This window comes from Salvia hispanica, chromosome 6 (genome assembly GCF_023119035.1).
Source record: "Salvia hispanica cultivar TCC Black 2014 chromosome 6, UniMelb_Shisp_WGS_1.0, whole genome shotgun sequence".
NCBI lineage: Eukaryota > Viridiplantae > Streptophyta > Magnoliopsida > Lamiales > Lamiaceae > Salvia > Salvia hispanica.
Genome location: NC_062970.1, coordinates 28,212,002 through 28,237,169, shown reverse-complemented (window position 1 = coordinate 28,237,169; position 25,168 = coordinate 28,212,002). Strand labels below are relative to the sequence as shown.

The 25,168-nt window shown below is 35.3% G+C and overlaps 6 protein-coding genes across 10 annotated transcripts; 2 read left to right on the top strand and 4 right to left on the bottom strand.

Annotated features, from left to right (window-relative positions):
- Positions 1–1,038: 1,038 nt before the first annotated feature.
- On the top strand, positions 1,039–3,646 carry LOC125191831 (WAT1-related protein At4g30420-like). The gene is made up of 7 exons (XM_048089254.1): positions 1,039–1,214; positions 1,313–1,381; positions 1,488–1,604; positions 1,691–1,916; positions 2,522–2,680; positions 3,144–3,292; positions 3,366–3,646. The coding sequence occupies exons 1-7, from the start codon at positions 1,039–1,041 to the stop codon at positions 3,556–3,558; spliced, it is 1,089 nt and encodes a 362-aa protein (XP_047945211.1). The 3' UTR covers positions 3,559–3,646.
- Positions 3,647–4,682: 1,036 nt separating this feature from the next.
- LOC125196475 (cytochrome c oxidase subunit 6b-2) lies at positions 4,683–6,796 on the bottom strand. Its single transcript, XM_048095005.1, has 4 exons — positions 6,644–6,796; positions 6,233–6,321; positions 5,205–5,286; positions 4,683–4,922 (listed from the first exon to the last, which is right to left on the bottom strand). The coding sequence occupies exons 1-4, from the start codon at positions 6,650–6,652 to the stop codon at positions 4,869–4,871; spliced, it is 234 nt and encodes a 77-aa protein (XP_047950962.1). The 5' UTR covers positions 6,653–6,796; the 3' UTR covers positions 4,683–4,868.
- Positions 6,797–7,719: 923 nt separating this feature from the next.
- On the top strand, positions 7,720–8,004 carry LOC125195065 (serglycin-like). The gene has a single exon (XM_048093268.1). The coding sequence runs from the start codon at positions 7,720–7,722 to the stop codon at positions 8,002–8,004; it is 285 nt and encodes a 94-aa protein (XP_047949225.1).
- Positions 8,005–8,494: 490 nt separating this feature from the next.
- Positions 8,495–11,904, bottom strand: LOC125191814 (putative clathrin assembly protein At5g35200). The gene is made up of 16 exons (XM_048089233.1): positions 11,855–11,904; positions 11,502–11,628; positions 11,375–11,444; positions 11,118–11,215; positions 10,868–11,009; positions 10,680–10,780; positions 10,510–10,593; positions 10,349–10,399; positions 10,188–10,253; positions 10,051–10,116; positions 9,899–9,979; positions 9,754–9,831; positions 9,507–9,662; positions 9,379–9,427; positions 9,185–9,288; positions 8,495–9,113 (listed from the first exon to the last, which is right to left on the bottom strand). The coding sequence occupies exons 2-16, from the start codon at positions 11,589–11,591 to the stop codon at positions 8,652–8,654; spliced, it is 1,698 nt and encodes a 565-aa protein (XP_047945190.1). The 5' UTR covers positions 11,592–11,628; positions 11,855–11,904; the 3' UTR covers positions 8,495–8,651.
- Positions 11,905–12,241: 337 nt separating this feature from the next.
- LOC125192577 (AFG1-like ATPase) lies at positions 12,242–17,067 on the bottom strand. 4 transcript variants are annotated; one of them, XR_007171428.1, is made up of 15 exons: positions 16,804–17,067; positions 16,075–16,357; positions 15,896–15,975; positions 15,383–15,483; positions 15,128–15,250; positions 14,932–15,001; positions 14,088–14,174; positions 13,911–13,976; positions 13,716–13,808; positions 13,522–13,578; positions 13,267–13,395; positions 13,073–13,163; positions 12,920–12,992; positions 12,622–12,815; positions 12,242–12,540 (listed from the first exon to the last, which is right to left on the bottom strand). XR_007171428.1 is itself a non-coding variant. In XM_048090192.1 (15 exons), exons 2-15 carry the CDS (start codon positions 16,301–16,303, stop codon positions 12,453–12,455), a joined length of 1,500 nt encoding a protein of 499 aa, XP_047946149.1. In that variant the 5' UTR covers positions 16,304–16,357; positions 16,804–17,066; the 3' UTR covers positions 12,242–12,452. The 4 variants fall into 4 exon arrangements, 2 of the variants coding, with proteins under 2 accessions (XP_047946149.1, XP_047946150.1); XR_007171429.1 differs by having other exon boundaries at positions 12,920–12,989; XM_048090192.1 differs by having other exon boundaries at positions 12,901–12,992; positions 16,804–17,066.
- A 3,406-nt stretch (positions 17,068–20,473) lies between these two features.
- On the bottom strand, positions 20,474–24,937 carry LOC125194265 (transmembrane 9 superfamily member 12-like). 2 transcript variants are annotated; one of them, XM_048092395.1, is made up of 2 exons: positions 24,749–24,937; positions 20,474–22,843 (listed from the first exon to the last, which is right to left on the bottom strand). In XM_048092395.1, the coding sequence occupies exon 2, from the start codon at positions 22,784–22,786 to the stop codon at positions 20,786–20,788; it is 2,001 nt and encodes a 666-aa protein (XP_047948352.1). In that variant the 5' UTR covers positions 22,787–22,843; positions 24,749–24,937; the 3' UTR covers positions 20,474–20,785. The 2 variants fall into 2 exon arrangements, with proteins under 2 accessions (XP_047948352.1, XP_047948351.1); XM_048092394.1 differs by having other exon boundaries at positions 24,772–24,937.
- Between the last annotated feature and the right edge of the window lie 231 nt (positions 24,938–25,168).

Here is a 25,168-nt window from a genome sequence, read left to right as displayed (position 1 = left end):
TTATAAAATTAAATCTAATATTGAAATAAAAAAACAAAGTGAAGGATGACAAAATGGAAGAAGAATGATAATTTTGAAATAATATCAAATTTAGTACATAACTGAAATAATATCAGATTTAAAATGTTAAAGGTGTAAAAAGACCAAATTGCTCAAACCCTCCAAAACCCCCCAAAAGGGCATTTTCGTACTAAAGAAAGCCAAAATGACCAACTTCGAGATAAACCCTTAGTACAGAGACTACTAGCAATATTTTTAAAATCTAGGGACCATAGACGAGATAAATCCATAGTCCAAAGACCATTTCTTAAATTGACTCTTAGCATTTAATAGCATTTAATAGCTTTTTCTTGAATATCTATCATTGAACATGAAATTACACACACATGTTGTCTTTTACTACATGATTTCTGTTTGATTCTATTTTTAGCAAACCAGCAAAACAGCAAGGCATGACATATATATTTGAAATGTTATTTGTTTACAACAATCAAATAAAAGCTTTATTCGCTTGTTAATACATAAATTTATATGGAATTTAAAATTTTGAGTTATTTTAGGAGATACAAATTAGTTTTCATAATTGTTTCGTGTGGAAATAATCGTGTGAAATCTTATGTTTCTACCTTTTTTTAATAAGAAAAATTGAAAAAATAAGGCTTCATTCTGACAGTTGGATCGTGAGATTTGATGACCAATTTAAAATTAGGTGTTAGCATTTGAAAAGGGTATTATTAGTTTATTACCATTTAACTACGGTTATATATATACATAAATGTGAGTGACAAAGAGTAGTATCATATTATTCTCTCTCAATTTAATACCCTTACTTTTGAAGTAGTATTTCTTTTTTTTTGGGTACGAAAAAATATACAGTTGGAAAGATTAAATGCTTTGGATTTTTGCCAAAAAAATGATTCTATGGCCTAAAAAGACATACGACTCAACACAAGTATTCACCAATATATATTGGTTCAATGAATGTTGTTAGTCTATAAATAGGGGGTTTAGAAGGATAGTAGTTGTATGAGAAGAAAAATGGGGTTCGAAAATTATAAGCCTATAATAGTTATGGTATTGTGTCAATGTGCATATGCAGGACTCATTCTAAGTGGGAGAGTAGCTCTTTTGGAGGACTTTAGCTCAAGAGTTTTTGTTGTTTACAGACAAATTGTTGCTTTCTTGCTCATTGCTCCTTTTGCTTATTTCTCAAGGTATCATATCATCCATCTCATTTTTCTTATTTTCATTTGCTTACTTACTTAATTATTTATCTAATTTTATTTCGGATTTTAATTTTGTTGGCTGGCAGGAGAGGAACAACAGGATGTGGTATGAATTGGAAGAGCTTCTGGTCGATATTTTTGCTGTCTTTGATTGGGTAATTAATTAGTAGTAGCTCACCATTGATTTTATTTTCCTCTCTTTAAATCAATAACACTAATTAATTTTTTTTTTCTTTTTTGGGTATGAATTTGAATTGACAGTGTGACAATCAACCAGAATATGTATTTTGAGGGATTGTACTTGGCCTCATCCACAGCAGCTAGTGCCTTGGTCAATTTGGTGCCTGCCATAACCTTTGTTATTGCCTATTGCCTGGGGTATTTTCTCACCCTTTTAAAAAAAATCCTTTCAATTGTTTTGTGTATATAATAGGAGTACTTATTTTATTTATTTATATGTATAGGATGGAAAAAGTTGATCTTGGAAATGTGAGAAGTTGGGCTAAGATTATGGGAACAGTTTTTTGTGTAAGTGGTGCTGTTGTAATGGCAACAGTAAAAGGTCCAAAATTACTAGGAATGGAATTGTTGCCAAATAAATTATTTTTTGGAGAACAAGACACCTGGTTCATAGGCTGCTTATTTCTACTTGCTAGCGCATGTTCCTGGTCTCTTTGGCTTATTTTGCAGGTACTCATATTTGAATTTTGTTTTCATAATTCACATTTAACTTTTGTCTTTGAAAAGTAGAATCTTTTAAAATGACGTGAATTTTAAAATTAGTAAAGTAAAAAAGATAAAAAAAAGAAGAAGTTATTAGAGTCTTGATAATAAAGAATGAGTCCAATCTCATTGAGGAGAAAAAGTTTTCCTGAAATAGAATGTTTAGAAAATTTTTTATTTTTAAGTGATGAATCAAAGTAGAAATAGTTTTTCCTATTAAGGATGGTGGTGGTAGTATTTTCTTAAAATATTTAGGCCACGTTAATCTTCTATGAATCAATTTAATTTTATCAGATGTCCAAACCAACTCATTTTACTTTTGTATTCTATTTTTAAGGGACGAACCAAAATGTATAGTTTTTATTATTAAATGACGGAAGTAGTAGGAGTATTATTTTAATTGGCTCATGTTAATCTTCTATGTATCATTCTAATTTTATCATATATCCCAAATACTCATTTTACTCTTGACTTCAGTGTAAATTCTTGATGTTTCATAAGTAAATATTACTCTCTCTGTCACATAAAAATAGTACTTTCCCTGCATATTATTTGATTTGATGGGATTGCAGGTGCATGTAACATCTTACTACCCAGATCATCTGTCATTAACAACATGGATGTGCTTAATCGCAGCCGTCCAATCCGCCATATTGACACTCATCATCGAGCCTGGTTTGAATACATGGAAACTCACCTCCCATGTTCAACTTGTTAGCTGCTTCGTTGCAGTAAGTGATGATCACTTCATTTTTTTAACCTCTTCTATTTACTTAGTTTCTGCATCTAATTTTTACTCTTAGGGGCTTCTTGGTATGATGGAATGGAATGGTGGAATGGAATGTGATTCCTACTTCCATTCTATTCATTTGCTTGGTGTGATGGAATGAATGAGTGAATGGATGAAAATCCAAGGATATTGACATTTCATTCCAACCTCCATTCCATTCCACTCTCATTCCATTCCATCATACCAAGCATGCCCTTAGTATTTTAGATTATCACAAAACATATCAGTTCAGAGTCAATATCAGTTTGCGTATTCATTAATATATATCTGACTCAATATGATATATTTTGTAATGTCAACTAATATTATGTATCAACGAATTGATATGAAGTTCATTTCTCAAAATTCTCATGTACAAAACCTAGGTGTAGTTTTTTATTTGGGTTACTTAACATACGATATAGGGTGTGGCGTCGGTGGTGACAATCTTTGGTCAAGCATGGTGCATACAGAGAAGAGGGGCTCTGTTTTGCGCCATGTTCAATCCTCTGTGTACACTCATAGTCGCAATCTTCGCCTGCATATTCACGCACGATGACTTGTACACCGGAAGGTACCTACAAATTTCAGCTTTTTGTTATTCACTTCATTACATTTGGTTGAATGTGTTCTATTTGTTTTTCCAGCCTCACTGGTGGATTGGCGGTCATAATTGGATTGTATACGGTGCTTTGGGGAAAAGCAAAAGACCATGAAGAAATCAAAATCAAGAGAGGAGATGCACAACAGCAGAATACTACTAATGCTGAAAATGTGAGCGCAATAGTTGACTTGGAACACCCTCTTTTGTCTGAAAATTGTGGAGATCATGGAATTTGAGGCCAGGGAATGTAATTCTATTCAATAATGGTATGATATTAGACAGCATGCAGAAGGTGATGAACTAATGATTAATCGTATTGATTTTGGATTAGTTCTCGTTAAATGGATCATGCCCATTTTCTTGTCCGACAATATTTTTTTCGTGGTTTCTGATTGATTAGATATGCTGTAGTATCGGAGAAGATATAACAAATACTTTTAAGTTTGAACTAATTTAGTGGTACCTCCGTCCAAGTAGTGGAGACATTCATTTTCGGCATGAGATTTAAGAAATTGTATTAAAAGTGAATTTAGTGAAGGAGAATAAAGTAGGAAATGAAGAAGGTAGAAAGAAAAAAAGAAATAAAGTAAGAGAGATAAATATGTTTCTTTTTTATCAAAAATGGAAGGAAAAAATGACTCGCCACAGTATGTCAACTCAAAAAGAACACGGCTAGAAGGATAGATTGAGTACTACTCCTACTTTAGAGAGTTGGTGCTCTGCACTATTTCAGTGTCATTTTTCAAATGGAATGCGTTAAACATCTCATTAGCGACAATAAAACAATACTACAAGTGTCTGTTTGGCAGAAAGCGCTAAATAGCCCGCTCAGCGGCATTCATGTTATGATATTTAAAAATAAATACAAGCAAGTAGATGAATCCATATACTCCCCCGTCCCACAAAAATATATGCATTTAAAATAATACAAGAATTAATGCACAATTGGTAAAGCAAGAGATGAAAAAAGAAGGAAGTTAAAGTTGTGTTAGTGAATATTAACACCCATATTATAATTAGTGTTTAATGAGTTGTAATGATGGACCATAGTGATATAATTTGTAAATAAATTGATGCATATGAATAATGAGTTGGTGACGACTTTCCATAAATAGAAATGTTTATATTTTAATGGAATAGACGAAGATAGAGAGTACACATATATTTATTTATAGGTAAATGAATATTAGGATCTAGAATTATGACTGTTTTTGTAATCAGCGCCTCCTAAAAATATTAATTCAATTCCTTTAGGTAATAGTGCATGTATAATCAGTGAAAAAAATTTGGATTGCTATAGAACGAGATTTGATATGAGCAGAGCAAAGAAATGTCTTCAAATCGATAAGAAAGGTAAATATAACACGAAATTTGAACTCGATCGGCTTGGCATTTCCGTTGAGCAATTTTTTATTTTGAATGGTAAAGCTTAAGATTATTTGCAAATGAAATTATTATCTCACTCCAAAAGAACCAGCTTCAAATGGATGCAGGATAACAGAAAATAAAAAGAGAGAGAACCAGAAACGTTAACAAGGTATTTGAATTATAGAGGCCCAGGGAATGTCCCGTTATCCCTCTGCTCGTTCCACTTCTCGACCTACCATAGAAATAAAAATCAAAGATTAATAAACAAGACCAACTTATAGAAGAAAATATCTACAATCAAAAATAATGATAACTCAAGTTTAGATTTATAGGACTAAAGAAAGCAGGCCATAAATGTGTGCCCATCCGACAATTAGACTACTAGACTGATATAAGAAAATACAAAAACGAATACAATAAAGGGAAATAGTAGCATTCGACAATTTAAACACATAAATCAAATCCATACAAAATTGATGAGAACATCTGAGATTGAAGTGGCAAATCATCTCACCCATTCACCAGGGCAAAGGGAGCGATAGTATTTGGCAAATTTATCACAGTCACCAGCTTCTTCGCCCTTCGCAGCCACGCACCTGACAACAAAATAAAACAAATTAACTATAGTAGCCACAGACAATGAAATTAGTTCACTGACGAGTTATACATGGTAAAGAAATAACTTCATCATATAAAGCATAATTAGCCCAACCATGTAGCCAGTGGGCCATTCATTTTTCAGTACATTCAGTCATGTACTAGTAAACTTGCAAGATTAGAAGTTCAAACCTATGGACCTTGTCAAGAGCCCCAACTGAAAAGAGCTCTAGTTTTTTTAAATACAGACATGAGCAAAAGTAAGTAGCTTCTGGAAACGGGTTTGAGAGGACGATTGGCCATTTGGCATTTGAAATAATAAATATTTTACCATCGTTGTAAGGAGAATTAGGATCAACTTCAACCTATATTAACTACTCTTCTCCTCCTCTGTGTTACTTTACCAATTATACGTTAATTCTCGTGCTGTCTCAAATGTTAGTACTACTATTTTTGTGGGACGGAGGGAGTGCTACCATTTGCTAACATGAGGGAATTGTAGTGTCCTACTTAGATTGTGACAAAAATTAGACCTTCCCTTTGTCTCTAAGAGGTTATGCAGCAAAGAAAATTAACCATTCTCAAACACAATTCCAATAAGCCTATTATTCTAGTGTATAAAACAAAATGGATTAGTGAAGGAAACTCATACCAGTTGTGTAAGATTCCACCAAACTAAACAAAAAAGGCACATGAGGTCATAGCAATGAAAGGAGACATGGCAGTCCCAACATAGTCCCTACTAACATCGATATATCACTTACGATTCAAAGCATCTAAAGCTAGTCAATGCTCAGCAAATTATCAGCACACTGAGTTGGTTATTTAACCAACATATTTAAAGCTACTACTGAGATTGCCAAACTCATGCCAAGATATCCCACACAACTATGAAAGAGAAAAATGAAATGCCAATTCGCATTTGAACAATATATGTCATTAAACCTGTGGAACTCAATGTAGCGAGTAAAACAATGCCGCGTTTGGTTGGTCGTCGGGAACCGAAAATCAGCAGGGGCTGTTTTGAGTTCAATCTGAAAAAATCAATCCAAATATCAACATTCACCAAAAATATAGGAGGTTTTACATCTCCACCAGTGCCACTAAACAGAAAATGGGTAGAAAAAGGGCAGATAAAGAGCAATCTGATTATTACCTTTAAATCAAACCAAATTAAAAATAAATCATGATTAAATTGATTCATCGAAACATGGGGTACTAATCGAAACAGAGGTACGAAATCTGAAACTTTTATTTGTACTAAATCGATCCAAAATCATGCATCGAAATTCTCTGTTATATTATGACATAGAATACGGTAACATTCTAGTTCGAATGAATTGGCATAGAGATTACCTCATCCATTATGAAGGCGTTGATGCAGATCGATAATGAATCGAAGAAATAAAAGTTGTTTTTTCTTCTGATGAAATGGAAAAAATAAATAAAAGTTATTTGGGCTTTAATTGACCCGCTTTCAACCGAAGGAATGCGGTTTGGTCCACGTGGCTGATTTAACTTGGAGCATCCACAACAATTGGCCCCATTTGGTGCTGGCCTGTCCCGCCGGGATGGGTCGGTATTGAGTCACCATTGTGGATGGTTCTCCCTTTATATATTTATTACTTCACCTGTCCCTCTATAATTGAGTAATTTCTTATTCAATAAAAATGAACACATTATTTATTCTTTTTATTAGTTTATAATTTTTTTAATATTATAATTTATTTCATTTCTTATTTTATTTTCTCTCTAAATAACTCAGTTACACAATTTTCTTTTAAGTTTCAGAGTTCAAAAGAAATTCTACTGCAGATGTACGGAGATTAACCAAATTCCACTTAAATAAATTATAGTACAGTAATACATTCTTTTACAGATTTTTTTTTTTCAATTATCGAACTTTCTCCACTATTTGTTTGCATCTCGTTTCAAGCAAATGTTTAATACTCATCCACTTGTATCTTTAGTTAGTCACTGAAGAAAGAATTTCATTAACAACAATTATGAATATTGTCCGTTCATAATAACAAGTAGTTCACATTTTACTTCTCCACACATTACATTTGTTTTGCTTCTCGTTCTATCTATTAGTCTCAATCTCTCTGTAGATCTCCAGTGCCACTCTTGTGGAATAGTGGGTATGCACCATGTCATAATTAAAAATTGCAACTCTCCCCACACATGCTCCTACAAACATTGCACTGCATGCTTCTTAACTTTACATCTTTGTCATATCTTCATTCATCTTCCATTCCCAATAATTTCACCAAACCATTTAACATCAATTCTTTATTCAAATATTCCCACTTCGCAGTATTCACTTAAGCACTTCCAGTTCCATCTATAAATAGACATATATATCGTCCATGCTCATACGCATCTTCCACAAATATAGAAAATCTTGTTTATTTCACTTACCAATAACTAATATGGCAAAGTTGAAGCCGTGTGCTCTTCTGGCTTTGCTCCTCGTATCAACACTTGCAACCGTCTCCCAAAGCCGACTCGCCAGGAAAGACCTCGGCTTGGACTTGGGCGGCGGCATAGGTCTCGGGTTCGGCACTGGTAGTGGCTCCGGGGCAGGTGGAAGCGCAAGCTCGAGTTCATCTAGCTCGAGCTCAAGTGGAGGTGCGGGCTCGGAAGCCGGTTCCTCGGCTGGGTCGGGTTCGGGTGGTGGGTCAATTAGGGCCGGATCGGGTGACAACCGTGGATGAAGGTTTTGTTATGTGAGTGGAAAAGTAATCATAAGCTAGTAAAGATCATGGTATCATACATGATACATGGTTTATGTTACTGTTGTTATTGTTATGGACTTTCATTTATGTTTCACGTTATGATTTTTCTACATATCTTCAGTTTGTTCAAATCAATTCTTCGTGAATTTTTATTATAGTTTACATAGAGTAGTAGTAGTAGTAGTATTTTCTGTCTGAGAACAATTAAAACAGATTAAAATGGACTACTAGAAGGAGATAGACAATAAAAAAACCTCGAGAGTTTTTGTTTAGCTAAAATTAAGAATTACAATATTTATTTTAAACGACTCATCAGTAACATCTTGGTGATTGAAATTAAATGGCTTCAATTCAATGTGAGAGATGATTATATTGAACAAATATAAGTGAAATTAAAACATCAACAATAATAAAGGATCCATTGTGAGGTTATATAGAGATTTGGAATGGTATTTTATTGCGCATCGCTATCTTTATTATGACATAATGAAATCTGTTGCACAAAAGGAGCCACATGAGTACAATATGCGTAGCATTGCCACTAAATATCAAAACTTACCAAAACAAATCAACAAAATTATTCAGCTGATTTAGACGAGACGACCTCTTACTTGTTATATGCTACTTCAGAGTAAACTGAAGCTGGAAGACCGGTTCCGCGAGCCTTGCTCCATATACGGGTTCGCAAATCCGTGTTGCTGCACGGGGACATGTCGTTGCAAGTAGTTGTGCTCTGCCATTGCTATTGGCTGCTGTTGATGGATCCCATTCCCGGCAATCTGCATATACCGCTGCTGGTAGTTTTGCTCCACGAGTACTTGCTGCTGATGAGGAACGATGGCCTGCCCGTAACCGTTGTGTTGCTGAATGAATCCTGCCGGCTGCAATGCGAGGCTTGGATAGTACAACATGTTGTGATTATAATTATAACCACTGTAGAAAATGTTCGGATCATGAACGTAATCATCAGCTTCAAAAGGATTCCAAGCTTTAGGTGTATGGAAAGATGCTCCATTTGCACTTGCTGCTTGTTTTGTTACTGATGTTTCGTATAAACTGTCCAGGACCGATCTGTCCAGCATGCCTCCCTGTGCGCGTTCGAGTCAAATTAGAGAGGGAAAGCTCGGATAAGGCGAAAATAGAGATGGTAATAATTCACCTTGCAGAGTGTGGATGGAGTTGAACCTATAGTTTGTGGTGTAGCTATTGCAAGCTCCCAGCCAGTTGAGGCTTGCGAGCCTACTGTGGCGTTGGACGACTCTTCTACGGTTGATCAGATAGCATAGTCACATAAATATATGCTTGTTTACTGTCTACAAATATGATGTATTGTAGAGGGACTATAAGAATCACCTGGCGTAGCCATTGATTCGTTTCCTTTTTCACTTGGCTCGTCCCAGCTCTGAGAATCATCGTGAAATATTATCGCGCGAAACATGGCCTTAACTTGACTCAAAAGCTAATTAGTGAGATGTTTGTACCAGAAGATCAGGTATCAGAGGAGGTGGTGGAGCCACCTTCTCGGGTTTGGCAGCCTCCTCCTCGCATTCATCAGATGACTCTGATCCTTCTTCGCAATTGGCTTTCTTAGGATCAGGAATAGCTATCAGTTTTGGCATAACACATCCATCGTCGTTCTAAGAGTACAAGAACAAAATCTATTTCAGAGGCGACTCGCAGTTATGTACATATGTAGTCTATTGTAGTCTATATATTTATTATACATACCGATGACCAAGGAAGCATTATTGGTTGTGGAGCATCCCGTATGTACTCTTCCATAGCCGTGAGAAACGATGCAGGCGGCTGTAGTTTGACGAATATAATCATGTGAGATTATGGGGTAATGTGGATGGAAATTTGAGGTTTCAACCTGTTCTATTTTGATATACTTCTGATCTTGGCCAAATTCAAGGCTTCGGCACATCTCAAAGAAGTCTGTCAATCTCTGCGCCTGGAGAAAAAACCGGGATATGGTCTTTGATCTAAGACGAGAAGATATGTTAAAAACACACCAAAACTTACTTGTTCCATTGCCCTCCGGTAGATAGCGAGCGCTGGCACAGCATCTCCACGTTGCATCTCAAAAAACTATAGAGCATTATACAGTTTATTGTTAATGTTAGTTGATGTGGAGAAATACAATATTGACATTTCCAAACCTTGTCAACTAAAATGAGTACACCATCTGTTATAGCCACATAGAGCCTCACACTCTCTGCTGCAACCTGCACATTAAAAAGCAAGAATAAACTATCTAGCAATATGTCATTTACATGAAAAGGATAAGTGTTTATTCTGATAGAAATTCATAAATTCTCACCATTGAAAGAGAATATTGAATCATGTAATTGTATGTAGCCGCTCCAAATGGCTGCAGGAAATTAACATATCTCATAGCTTGTTAATTTGTTTGTATGTATAGAAAAGTACTTGAAACGCGAAGAAGTTCTTATTTACAAATAACTGCTTATCGATCTATACCTTGCAACTGAGAAGGCGAAGAAGAAGCTGTTGTAGAGCAGGTAAGTGCTCGAGCAAGGCAGGAGTGTCAAGATTCTTTATTCTCTGCAAGTGATCATGACAGGTGAAGCGCACGATAAATACTTATTAGTCTTGGATAGCTATGTAACAACCGTAGACGAATTACCCACCGTGTGATCACTATAGAAGTCGTATTTTAGGACACGGAAGCATTTCAGATACTCCTCAATATATATTGAATATGTACGGATCCAAGAGGAACAGTCACGTGCTTGAAAACAGAAAACATCGAATGATCATTTACGCAGAGTTGTTGAGGTGAACTGCCAACTTGAAGAACAAGGAAAAGAGGGAATACCAGAGGGTGATGAGTTATCCTTGAAATGTAACATATTAAACATGCGGCCTCTGTGTTGTGTATGGAAACTTAGTTCCTCGAGAAATGACTGATCGACCTCCCTCAGTGCGCGGTGTACAACAATCAAAGTTTTCTGCGCAACCTGAAAACGGAACAAAATCAACTGATGAATAGGGCTTCCATATCTTAATTAAGGTATAATGAATGTAAAAGAAACAAATAGTCTAAAACAAGAGGTTGGGGAGCTTACCACCCAAGACTCGGCCTGTGTAAGACGCATTTTAAGTGCATGAATACAGTAACCAACATCAGCTCGCGGTCTTGGACCAGAAACGGCAGCTAAAATAGCTGAAAAAATGGAGAAGGCGTGCCTCTATTACTTTTACTTTGTTTCATCATCAAACAATGTTTATAGAGAATGCAATAAGTAAAAGAAACTGAATAACACAACTTCACCAGTAAGAATTTCAAGAAAAATAGAAGGCGAGGTAGAACGTATGGACTCACTTTTTACATGCTTCTCTTTGGGCAACAATTCGAGGTGGTTTGTGGCTTTAACAATGGTGACTTTTATGTTCTGAAACAAGCAACATTATGTGATGTAACTTTAGAGAGATTTAGACCAAGATATCACCTTATATTGACTATGGACTGATGTCGATTCATGTATAATAGATTTAATCGCGTTCCTAAAACTTTGCTGGCCATTGGTCCCGGCAGCCATTTTGATGAAGAACCGAAATCAGAGAGAACCAAACAGCCTAATCAGCAACAACAAATTAATCATAACTAGCTAAATTTATCCGTAGATGAAGAATATATTTTCCAACGTTGAAAACGAAATTGATACGAGTGAAAATCATAACGATGGCCAGCAATTTAACATCATCGATCGCATGAACTATTATAAAACGCGTTGAGTGTGTGTGTGTGTGTGTAAGAGAGAAAGTATACGAAGAGATCGGCAGCAACGAAGCAAATACGTACCTGAAGAGTAGAGAGAGCAAAGGAAGGTAGAGATGAAAGAAAAGATGTGCAAAATGAGAGAGAAGAAGCTCGCCGTTTCTGCTCTGCTAAGGATGGAAGGAAGGAATTGGCCAACTCTACACCTAAACTATTGCTCAACTTCACACGTTGCATGCACAACTGCGCCTAAATATATCACCTTTTTTTTAAAAAATCTAACCTATACTATATTAATCACTTTTTGCTATTATAACTCTTTTCATCCCATTCTTCATCCTAAATTGATTTTAGATTATACTCTACTTTTCAGATACAATGATACACTATTAAGTACTCCGTATTATCCCCTGTCGCCAAGACTTGTCAAATGAGTCGATGAAACGGAACGGATACGAACAACTCCAATTCTGTGTTTTTTAAGCTAAGACCGGTACACGTGTATAGCAACTACAAACCAATCAAGCCATTAATCGTTCCCATAGTATTACAATCGTCGTTAACAAAAAAAAAAAAAAAAAACAGTATTGTTGTAATATCGTATACATAAAATAGCAATAAAATGGCAATAAAATTTCTTGACATGGTATTATTGCAAAAAGAAGTCATCTAAAAAATTCTATTACAACAAGACATGTTGGTGGCTATGCTTTTCTAGCAAGGCTTCCGCATGTTGCTCCAAGTACTCTCTGCTATTCATTTCTGTTAACCTAAATCAACCAACAAATTAAAATTAGAAAATAAAAAAACAGACAAGTTTTTAACAAGAAAACAATGCCCTTCTTTACTACCTACTAATGGTGCGATCTTTAGCGAAACCTAATTCGTCGTCCACACAAATGTCGGAGTCATCTGATTTCCTCGATCTCGAAGAGGTCCTTGGTGCCACTTGCTGAGCATCGGCTATTGTTACAATCCGTTCCAAGAGTTGGAATGGAGTCCCCTCAGCGCTGCATAATAGTCTAGCTCTCTTCTCGTACATAACCTGTTCAAAACATAACACTCAACATATCATGTTTCCTGCAAACAACATTACCTTTCCAACGGGACAAAAGGATTCAAGGACTAACATCAACTAAAGTCACAAACCGATAGGCTGCCGTCCTATTGGAGGCCCCAAATATCGGCACCCCATCCAGTGCCAGCGTATGGAATTTTTCTGCTAAGGAAAATTAATACTAAGTATCGAGAGAACCAAGCAAACTCGTGTTTCAGTTGGCGAAAAATGAAGGGGAGACTTACCAAACAGACCAAAATAGTCCGCGGCTCCAAGAGGTCTGTCGCAGAGTTCCTCAAAAGGGAAGAGAGCACAGCCATCCGCGCCCAGTGGGACCTAACAAAGCACAGGAAGACCAAAAAAAGCATTACATTTAGCCTAGATTGACAGCTATTCAATGCGTGAATTTTTAAATCTTTGGACTAGGATAGTTTTATACCTGCAATTTTCTCCCCATGACAACTTCCACCTCTTGTGGAGAAGCTGTGTGTTCACCAATTAACTGATAGAATCGTTTGTTGAGACGGCCTGACAAATGCTTTCCGACAAAGTAGAAACCTTGTTCTGCCTAGAATTTGGGGAAAGGCAATAATATGTTCAGCATAATAAAACAAAAGACTTGCAAAAAATAAGAAGATAGATACATTGAAGTGAATACTGCAATGGACAGTAATTAGAGACAAGGAAGCTTTACCGATGTCTTTCTCCGATAGTCCACTGAGGAACCGATTTGATGAGCTACACATTTTTCCTGCATCAGAATTAGATTCTAAGTTATTAAGAGATTCAATAAACACAGTAACACATAGCGATAGTTTCAAAATGTCTTGAAAAGAGAGATCCATGACTCTGTCCTTCCAGCTATTATCACATCGACTGAAAACGAACCTTCAAAGTAGCAATGAATGGAAGAAACAGATCCCTCTGCAAGCCCCCTTCATAGAGGTTATCTGGAGCTCGGTTTGAAGTAGCAACGAGAATCTATTCATGAATCACAACACAGGTCACCACTTATTAGGCAGTGAATACGTCTATTCAAAATTTCACATAACAAATAGTAGAATTGGAAAGTAGGATACTCACAACTCCATTGCTGAATAAATGTCGAAATAGACGATTGAGAATTAAGGCATCAGCAACATCATTCACCTAAGCAAGACACAAAAAATATAAACAAACAGCTGGAAGATAGAGCAGAACATGGCAATGGTATGTTGTAACTTGTAGGCAGAATAATAAATTACGTTGCCTGTTACTTACCATGAATTCATCAAGGCATAGCAAGATTGCTTCATCGGATAGCTCTCCAGCAACAACTTCCAAGGGATCTGAGACTCCCTTGTGCTTCTGCAATTAAATTTCACCATGACCTTAAGTTCAACTTGGATCGGTTAATATCACATGCATATGTTTGAACCTTCCCCCGTGACTAATGTTAATGACTTAATGCCAATTACAATGGTTCCTAAAGTTGGTTATTTACTCAAAATAAGATCAAATGTTGACCTTGCTTTGTCATCACAAATGCATCTGATGCATTTAAGTCCCGACATTATCCCACTCTACGACTACAAACAAATGCCAACTACAGTGTTCTTATCAGATAGTAGTAGACATGAACAACATCTTATGCCAAGTAATGAAGGAAAAGGCCCCAGAAGCCCTAAATAAGCTTCTTCATGGATGAAACATGATGCCCGATTTTTTCTCCAAAATTATCTCTTCCTGTTTCAGAAGATCTATACACATATTCAACGGGCACTAGATAACAATTATTATCCTGCACATGTAATCGCATCACTTTTTTCTAAATATATCTTAGCTGCTTCATATGCATTTTAGCAAAAGGTTTTGCCCACGAAACTCAGAAAACCCTACACTCTCAGTCAGAGGTTGATAATAATCAGGGATTAAACCAAAACACAAAAAGGAAAAACATGAATCAGAAATATCATATCTAAAATCAGAAGATGCTGGAAAATCGAAATTGGTATAGAATCTAAGAATTTATGAAGCGTGATGAAAGCACAACGAAACTTTAGTAGACTATCCAGACAACTTTATAAAAAGAAAGTGAGAAAGAAATCTAAGAAACAAATCATACTTGTAAACGGCTGTGAACATTTAGCATGAAGTCATGGAAATGGATCCTCTTCTTCCTCCAATTGGAAGGACTGGAACATTTAGAACGAATGTATGGAGCAGCAGAGAACTTGAATTAGTTAATGACACAGTAAAAACTAAGCACAGGCTAATGTGAAGATAATTAAAGCACTTCAAAGATCGTGTTCGATCCTTACAGTTGATTAAAAAATAAGTCCATCAACATAGTCTTTCCAGTTCCCACTCCTCCGTATAGATAAAGCCCCCTCACAGGTGCATCTGAAGACTGAGGTATAAAACGTGACCACAACCACCTACTCCTGTACATATACAGAAACAATTTATTAGAGAATTATACCAATATAAAAGCAAGAAAATAATGACACCAGACCAAATAATGTACCGAACACAGACTATTCATGCTACATAGAAACAAGGATCTGAAAATTTACCTCCCAGCTTTCTCAGAAGTAGCATAACGATCCAATCGGCAAGCTTCTTCTTTTTCAACAAGCTCATTGTACAGTCTTTGAAGCTCTCCCAGGGTATTAAGCTGCAATGTCACAATTCACACATTATTTCTGCAAGTATCATGGATAGTTTTAAATTTGTAACCTTTAGGAGGATTTTAATATGACCTATACAAAGAGCAATATCAACTGAACTCATTCTCCTTAATGAATAAACCTGAATCCTTCTTGCAATTTAAATAGTACTAATATTAAGTGAGTGAAATCTGTTTTTCATTTCCATAAACTAAAGGCACATCAGATTCTATTCGGCCAAACCAGTAATCTGCACTTCCAGTATGCAATCCATTAGTTCAAACAAGTAACAAAATCGCTTTATTTACATATATAAGAATATCGATCGGCTAAAAAAATTGCAATCATACACACTGTAAATCTCAAAGAGAAGAAAAAAACAACAGAAGTGGATTGATAATTAAGACAAAACTAGCAAACCTGGCAAGCATCTCCATCCAAAAGTTCACCAGCAGCTATCCTACGCCCGTATTCTAGCAGAGGCCCTCGGCCATTTAGTTCTGCATTTAAATTCAATAAATAAATTAAGTTTAAATCAATCGCTTGGCCGTGCATATTCCAAATCTCAGTTACAGGATACTTTAAAAACGATAGACAACCTCCATTAGTCATTGCAGCTACATCAGTTGATATAGTAGCTCTGTGGATCATGTGTGTATATTTACTTTGACAAAAATCGTTTACACTATGGGACATGCTATACATAGAACGATGATCCATTCTGAACCAAAAATCACGTGATCTAGACGAGGCATCGTATATGATATTTCGTCTTGACCTGCTGAAAGCCGGCCTAAATTGCCTCACGGCCCGAATGAGAGTCCTCATTTTGTTAAAGATCACTCCTTTCAACTCCTTAATTATGCCAAGTGCTGCAACAATCTGCATCCAATAATCAAATTAATGGGAATGCTTTTATTAATTGGGATATATTCCAACCTTGGATGAACACAGCAACTCCAGAAAAAAAATTTAATTCTTCAATTCATCAGAATTCATCTTTACTTTAATATCAAGTTGTACAATAATTGAGCTCAAAGAAAAAACATAGTAGTATTACAAATAAAATAAAACTTGGATTGAATAAAAGTGCCAATCATCATGCACTCACTTTCTGGTCACATATTCTTAAACAAAAAATAAGCCTTTTCAGCCAACTCATTCTATGAATATAGTAATAAAAAATTACTATGATCAACCAACTCGGCAGTAAAATAGATGGAGTATATAAAATTATGAAATATCTTCATCATCAAGCCTCAAGAAACATAATCCGAAATTCATGCATGCTAAGGAAAGATCGAGAAAGAAAGAAATCAAATTCAAACCTGTTCTGCTACAGCCAAACCCAATAGACAAATAATTATTCTTCACTGTTAAATTGTAAGCAGAGGAATCTCGATAGTATCAAGAATGAAAGAATTGTAAAAAAGTAAAGATAGGATTTTTAAGTGGTTATTCGAAAAGTAAAAAGGGAATCTGGGAATGGGAAATCCTATTATTTCCTTGGTTTGGGTAAGGAGATAGACCAGTTGGAGAAAGGAGGAGAGAGAGAGAGAGCATCTATGGGATCTGGGTTGCTTTTTCCATTAATTTATGAGCTTCAATTGGCGTGCGGTTCTTTTGTTTTACTGTTTCTTTAATGAGTTGCTTAAATTAAATCGGCGCCTTTTCGCCACCTACATAATTTTGTTTTTAATTGCTTTACCTAATTTTTCATTCGATATTTGGATATAATTAAACATTTTGGTCTGTCATAATTAATTGGATAATATGGATTTGTTCGAAAAGTAATCTCAGATTTTTAAATTTTAATGTTTTTATTATGACAAATGGTACTAATCCTGAAAAGTAAGAAAAGTGAGTATATTCAACGGTTTTTTTCCTTAAATATTCTTTTTTTCCAATTTCATGATCCATGTATATTTAGGTATTTATATTATTATTGTTAACTAACTGAGTCACTATGATGTGATTTTATAAATTATGAATCATAATTAACTAGTATAATAATTTTCATTATGCTTAATTATGTATTGTTATTATTGTTGAAAGAAGGTTTTGTATACTAGTACATGTTATGGCTCATACGTGTCCTTATTAAACCATTTAAAAATTATGAATCATAATTAACTGCTCTATAATAATTTTCATTGTGCTTAAGTATGCATTGTTATTATTGTTGAAAGAAGGTTTTTTATACACGGAGATGATTCACTTTTTTTTTACTTTATCTCAACTAAGATAATTTATTATTAAAAATAATATTATCTTTATTTTTTATTTTATTCTATTTCTTAACTTTATTCTAATTATTTTAACATATAAAATAAAATTACATAAAATTTTATATCGCTACAAGGGACCATCTTGAGAAGAGAGGCTTCATTCCTCAAAATACTATACATTATTATATGATAAATATGGGGTGTGGAACCGGTAAAGAAGAAGAGAATCTATTATGTATCACTGCATTTAGGGGTTTGGCAATGTTGCCGCACCTTTTATAACGAAAAGAAAGAAACAGTATTATTAGATATTTGGATCCTTTCCAAAGTGGGTAGTACTTTGTCACCCTAAAAATAATTAGCATCAGACGGATAAATAAAACTATCATCATTCTGCATCCACATTGAATTGAATACAAAAAAAGTAAATAGATCTATAAATTTCAACTGAATATATCGAGACGCTAACACGTTTCCATTATTAATATTGCTACATTTGGTTTAAAGTTTAATCTTACTTTCTCAATTAGACCGGTAAGAGGTCATTGAAGAAGACAGTAGAGACAAACTATTTGAACAGATTCATTAATAAAGTGGAAGTTGTTGGTTTTACATTAATCTTATCAACTTGAATATTAAAGTCTCCACGCATATCAACCCTAAATATTTTAGTTGCGTTATATTGTTTAAATAGTAAATTAAACGTACACCCTATTATTTTTTCTACTCCTGTGTTTTTAAGATGGAAAAAATCACACTAATCATTTCATTGACTTTGTGCTCTAGCATGTTCTCTCTCGGCACTATTCTCTATTTCTCTTCATTTGCATGTTCAGTTTAATTTTAAAAAGACCCAACTTATTCGATTTTGATTGTATTTGGATATGTGTGTTAGGAATTATTTACTTCATAATTCAAGAAAATGTAATTTAGTATAAATAATGCAGGATATTTGAACAATATGTATTTCATGTAATCAACCATAAATGTTATGGGATCGAAAACTCACCTTGACGATTGAACTCTCTTCGATTGAGTGATGCAGATCCAAGAATTTGTTTCTCCTTTTTCTCTCGTTTATGTGTTCTTCGTGATGTATGTGATTTGATGGGATCACGAACAAATCCTAATAATAATTATTAAAGTCATTTCCATCAAAGTGGCTAAAACATTTCTTTTTACCAAGTAATTAACAAAATCAAATTATATTATTTCATAATTGACTAATAATTTATCACAATTATTTGATTTAATTATGTTAGTCAACAAAATTAATACTTAATTCAAGACAATCATAACCATATATATTTTTGACTAAATTAATGATCCTCATTATATATAAATATCCTCATTTTTCTTAACTGCAATAAACTAATCTAGGGAATATGTATCCATATATATTATGGCCAATTGATTGTATGTCCCATTCCATTCCAATTAATACAATGATTAATTAATATTTAATTAATTAATTAGAAAAAGTTGATATTTAATTAATTAATTAGAAAAAAATGTGGCTTATACCAAGTACATGTTCAATTCTATATACTCCCTCCATCCCAAGATAAGCAACTCGCTTTTTTCGCACTCATTTTGAAAAATTAATATAAAATAGTTGAAGTGAAGAAAAAGTAAAGTAAGAATAAGAATTATGTTGAGAAGGTTCTCCTCTACATAATTCTCTCACTTACTTTACTCTAATGATCCAGTCTAACTATTTTATATCATTTTTTCAAAACGGGAGCAAAAAAGAAGCGAGTCGCTTATCTTGGGACGGGGGGGAATATGATTCTATCACATGTTACATATGTGCAACACAAAACTTACATTCTTTCGCTTGACGAGCATATGAGACACAAAGTTTTTTATTCTCCCAACTTGCTAATACTAGTTAGAATCACAGTTAAACTAAACAAAATAAAAATATGGTGGGCATAAATGGTGTTTCAATATATGTGAACAACTTCTTTATCTCATTTTTTTTCAAGCATGAATAACGTCTGCAAACACAGGAAATCAATAGAAATGACAGATGTTACAGCATCTTTGAATCATCGTTACTTTATTCAATAACAGCTTTAGCTTCCTTTCTCGAGAACAATTTGGGCATTTTTTAAACTAAAGTACTCCCTCCGTTCCATAATAGATGTCACACTGAGGAGATGACACGAGATTTTAGGTGATATTATTTTATGTGTTAAGTGGTGAGAGAAAATATAATTTTATAATTGATGTGAGAGAGAACTTTTTCCAAAAGAAGGAAATGTGACATCTTTATGGAACAAACTAAAAAGAAAAGTGTGACATCTCTTATGGGACGGATGGAGTATAAATTAGAAAAATACCTAAGGTTTCCAAAAGTTCAACAGAATTGTACTTAATACGTTCCATAAAAGTTGAGTCATTATGTCATTTTAATATGATCCATAATGGAGTCATTTTCTTTTTTAGTAAAAATAACTCTACTCTCTCTTAATCTTTTTACATTTTTTCTCTCCTACTTTATTCTTCATTTATTCAACTCACTTAACAAAATTATTCTTATCCGTTCTGGAATGAAATACCTTCACTACTATGGAACCTAGAAAAAGTATATGTATAAGAATGCCCATTCATGACTTGGAAATAGGATAAATTTAGCTTGCAAAGAATAAAAAATTATGTACTCCCAAATTAAGTATTTGGTGCTCAAAAGTGTATCTATGAAAGCAAATAATTTGTATCTACGAAAATGCATTTCCAATTTGCACACAAACTGTAAGATTATTCAGACAAAAACAATCACCACACATCTCCTTATCAGCATATATAGGTACAGTTGAATAGCAAGAATTCATCACAATTCTTTTCTACTTCATGCATTACAAAAAGAAAGCGAGGCTATGACGCAAAGATTATAACGAAATGAGGGGGGAATGACAGAAACGACAATTTGGCTCTCTCTACAGTAACATACTATAATCCAGCTACAGATTTTATAATGTCTTGCTGAAAAACCTCAGAATGCTCTTCCATACGCTGCTGAAACATTTTCTATGCCCGCGAAGGTGGTCTGGTCTCTCAATATATTCCATGCTATTCCTCAATCAATCTTCACTGACGAGAAGAGGTAATGAACAAAGTAGAATGAAGTAAGGAAACCAATGGTGCCCGTAGAGAGCATGATCGCGACTGCCATTATCAGTGAGTACCCGAGATAAAGTGTTGCCGACACTGGTCCACTCAGGCTTTGGAGGTCAAAGACAAGATAATTGATGGAGTACAAGAACACATAGAGGGCAACTGATCCAGAGGCATAGAACGCTTTCCACCACCACATCCAATCCTCAACACAGAGATGCATGTAAGTCAGGACAACAGATACTTCTGCACAGACTATCACCAGCAACAAGAGTACGACGAGCAAGAAGCCAAAGACATAGTAGAACCTCCCAAGCCAGATGCTAGAAAGGATGAAGAAAAGCTCAATGAAGAGAGTTCCAAAGGGCAGAGTTCCAGCACCAAGAACGAGGAGCCATGATGGGTATTTGCGTGCAGGAATCTCTCTGGGGATCTGGTTAGTGCGCACGGGGTACTTAATAGGCTCAGCTCGTGTGCCCAAGTGTCCACCCAAGAGAGTGAGGGGCACTGAGATGCAGAACCAGAGTGCCAAGAGTATAAAGTACAAGGAAAGTGGAATAGCCCCAGTGCTCCTACTTCCCCAGAGGATGAAATTCAAGAAAGTCAAAATAACAAAGACGATTCCAGGGAAGAAACAAGCTATCGACCAAGAAACTGATCTCCACTCTGTAGATGTACCTTTAATAGTTGTCCACATTCTCACACCAACATACCCAGCAGCAATTCCAAGGAAAAGATAAAGCAATATCATCCCAGTCAACAGCATGCCTCGAGAAGCTGGTGACATGAAACCAAGAGCAGCAAAAACAATAGTGACAACCGCCATCCCAGTAATCTGAACCCCATCTCCAACCATCACACAGAGTAACTTTGAATGGGAAGGCTCTCTGAAAACATCACCAACAACAAGCTTCCACCCAGAAAGTTCCTCATTCATCTGGGCCTGAGCCTCTTTGTCCAGTTCTTCATACCTTGTCAGATCCCTTCTCACTGTTCTCAAAAGTATGACAAAAACAATGCCTGCCAAGAAGAAAATTACCATCAGTGAGTTTAGAATTGAGAACCAGTGCACACGGGCACCTTCCATCTTCAGGTAGGCGTCCCACCGAGATGGCCATCTGATATCGCTCTTTACAAACTCCACATCATATGTAAAGGACACCCTTTCATGTTCCCTTATAATCTGAGAGTTACCAATCTCCTGTGGACAGCCAACCGATGCAACAGGATCATAAGTGTGTAGCTTAGTCATCTTCTCAGGGTCGTATTTCACACTACAAGGGATAACCTCAAAACCAACAATCTCAAAACCTGAAGCCTTCTTTTTGTCAGCTTCTGAAATGACACCCATACCTTCTTCACCTGTGCCAATTATCTCCACACCAGCCCCTTCATACTCATGAATATATACCTTAAACTTGAGATGGTTAATGATGTAATCATCATTACTATTCTGAGGAGTATACCCAACTGGGTAGCCCGTCCACTGAATTTTAACCCCATTTTGGTTAGTAAACCTCATAGCGGGTAAGTTATCAAGTATCATGTTCACTTGATACAGATCCCGAGTTCTTTGCTTTAAAAGCTTTACATCATTTTCACTCAATTCTGGAGTGGTGCACAGGTAGAGAGACTCGTTGACATTCATCCGGAATCGATACGGGGAGTTGTCAATCTGATCTCCCATTAGCAGCTCGCCAAGATTCTCAGCGCTTTTTTTAATTCCTCCTGGAGGTTTGCAATAAGGCAGACTGTAGTAACTGAAGGGAAGCTCAGTTTCAATGGAGGTCAGAGAATTCACTTTGGCAAAGATTTCCTCTCCTGGTGAATATGTATGCATATAGCTTCCAGGAAGATAGAAACCATTGCAGGCTTGAAATATTACAATCAAGTATGTCAAAAAAGTGCATGATTTCCTTCTTGAAATTGAAGGGAACGCCATTGCTCTAGAGAAGAAAAGCATTGACTATTTCCCAAACCAGCCTTTTATAAGCTAAAATGAAGAAATAAAAAATCAAAGCTGCAAAAAGAAGATTTACTCAATTAGTATACTGCTTCATGATTTACGTCAACACTACAAGTCTCATAATTTAATTAAGTATGGAGCTTTTCAGGCCACAATACAGGTTTACAACCAGACATTAACCAGAAAACATACTTAAATAGCATGTTTCTCCCACCTCTTGAATCAAGGTTCAGAACAAAAATATTCAAGCCTGTAATTCCTAAAGTACTTGTAATTATAGTGAGTTTTTTTTGGTTGAGATGCATTTAGTTCATTAATTGTCCATCCAGCATAAGCTAAACTGCTCAGTACGAAAGAAAAAAATAACCTACATTGTGTCCTGCTTCAAGGAAGACTGCTACTACTAGATATGCCATTTTCTCTTGAAGTCATTCCAAACTAACTTGTGTGACTATGAATTATGAAATATACAATATTTGCGAAAAATGGACTTCCAAATCTAGATTCTAAAGCTCATATGGAATGATTTCCTACCTGGCACTTAATTTGCAATTAAGGAATGTAGCTAATCTCCAACAAATACGTACATAGGTAATAACTACAATGTTAATATTTCGAACTGTTAAGCCTACGGGCCTAACTGACAACCGCTAAACATGACATGTTCTAATAAAGACAAAGAGCACAGAAGAAAATAGAGTATTAGGAAACAACAGGAAACATCTTGCAGCTTTGCAAGCAGAGATATTATTGTGTTCAAAACTTCAAGTCTAGACAATTTCCATCACGATGCAACAGCAACAAGAAGCAAGATTGGTGTGGCTATCATCCTATGTTCTCAATGCATACCAAATCCTAAGATTTCACACTATAATTCAAAATAATTAAGTAAAAAGCTGACCACATAACTCAAAATCTAGCACTTTCGGATGTTTACACATTTCATAGCTTCCTGAGAAATGACTACTGGAAAAAAAAAAATCATCACACTGGAATAAAAAAAGTGATCTTGAGAAGGCAGCATATCGAAATTCCGACATGGTACACAATTTGTCGAAACTTGAAACAAGCAACGATTGTCGGGCATCAGCTTACGCAATACAGTACACAAGTTATTGAAGCTAAAACAATAGTAATCACCAATGACATTTTTCAGACGAATCAGAACCCATGCAGTAAGCTAGAACATATTGCATGAGCATCTGTTAACATAGCAATCTACCCCATCAGACAAATAAAGCTAAATACACCACGCACCAATTAAATAAACCTTTCTCCTAATCAGCTTAAGCAATACAGTACACAAGTTATTGAAGCTAAAACAATACTAATCACCAATGACATTTTTCAGACGAATCAGAACTCATGCAGTAAGCTAGAACATATTGCATGAGCATCTGTTAACATAGCAATCTACCCCATCAGACCAATTAAATAAACCTTTCTCCTAATTCATACAAACCACAAGAGACAAAATAACTGATGAACTATGTTAATCAAAGGGAAAAAGTAAGTAAATCAGTGATGTACTTTAATTTAACATTGCTTCAATAATTTTATTTGTCCTTTCAGCTTAGAAATGCATTCAGAAAACAATTTACATGTAATAGCAAAATTGTATCCAGAACTAAATTTGATTCTACCATCTCTTCGTCATCATCCTCTCAAACTAACAAGAAGCTTAGATCGCCAATCTAATTGGTTCAACAGACACACAAGTGACAATCTAAGACTAACCAAATCCAAAATGATCAACCATATTCATCGTTTCAAACATAGATCTATTCCAAAACCAGCTCCAATCGTAGCAGCACGTACATAACTCATTTAACCACAAAGAAAATGACAATAATAACAAACTCGAAAAAGGAAATGAACAAAAAAAACTAAGTTGAATTGCTCAAATGAGTAAATTCCAAATCCAGATATGCGAATAGGTGGTAGCAAGTATAGACATACGATGTGTGCGGTGATGAACGTACCCGATTATGGATCTGAATCCGGATGGGAGGAAATTAGGGTTTAGAGCAAGGTTATGGCGAAATTGGAAATTTTATTGTGGGGTGGGAATTTGTGAAATACAGCAATGCTGTATCGCGTGATTTGGTTTAGATCTGACAATCTCTCTTTTATTCGGTTTTTCAGAGACAAACTTTATATGCAATTTAGTTCTATTGTCTACGCAATTTGGAGACTCGAGCAAATTCAATCTTTTTATTTTATGAATAATGATCTAAAATCGTGAACTTTTTGATGAATTTTGATACTCCAATTTTTTTTTACTTAGTTCAAAATTGTTCATTTACTTTTCATAGGGCTTTTCATAGGGCTGTCAAAATGGATATCGGCAAACCCGAAAAATCGGATAATTGGATATCC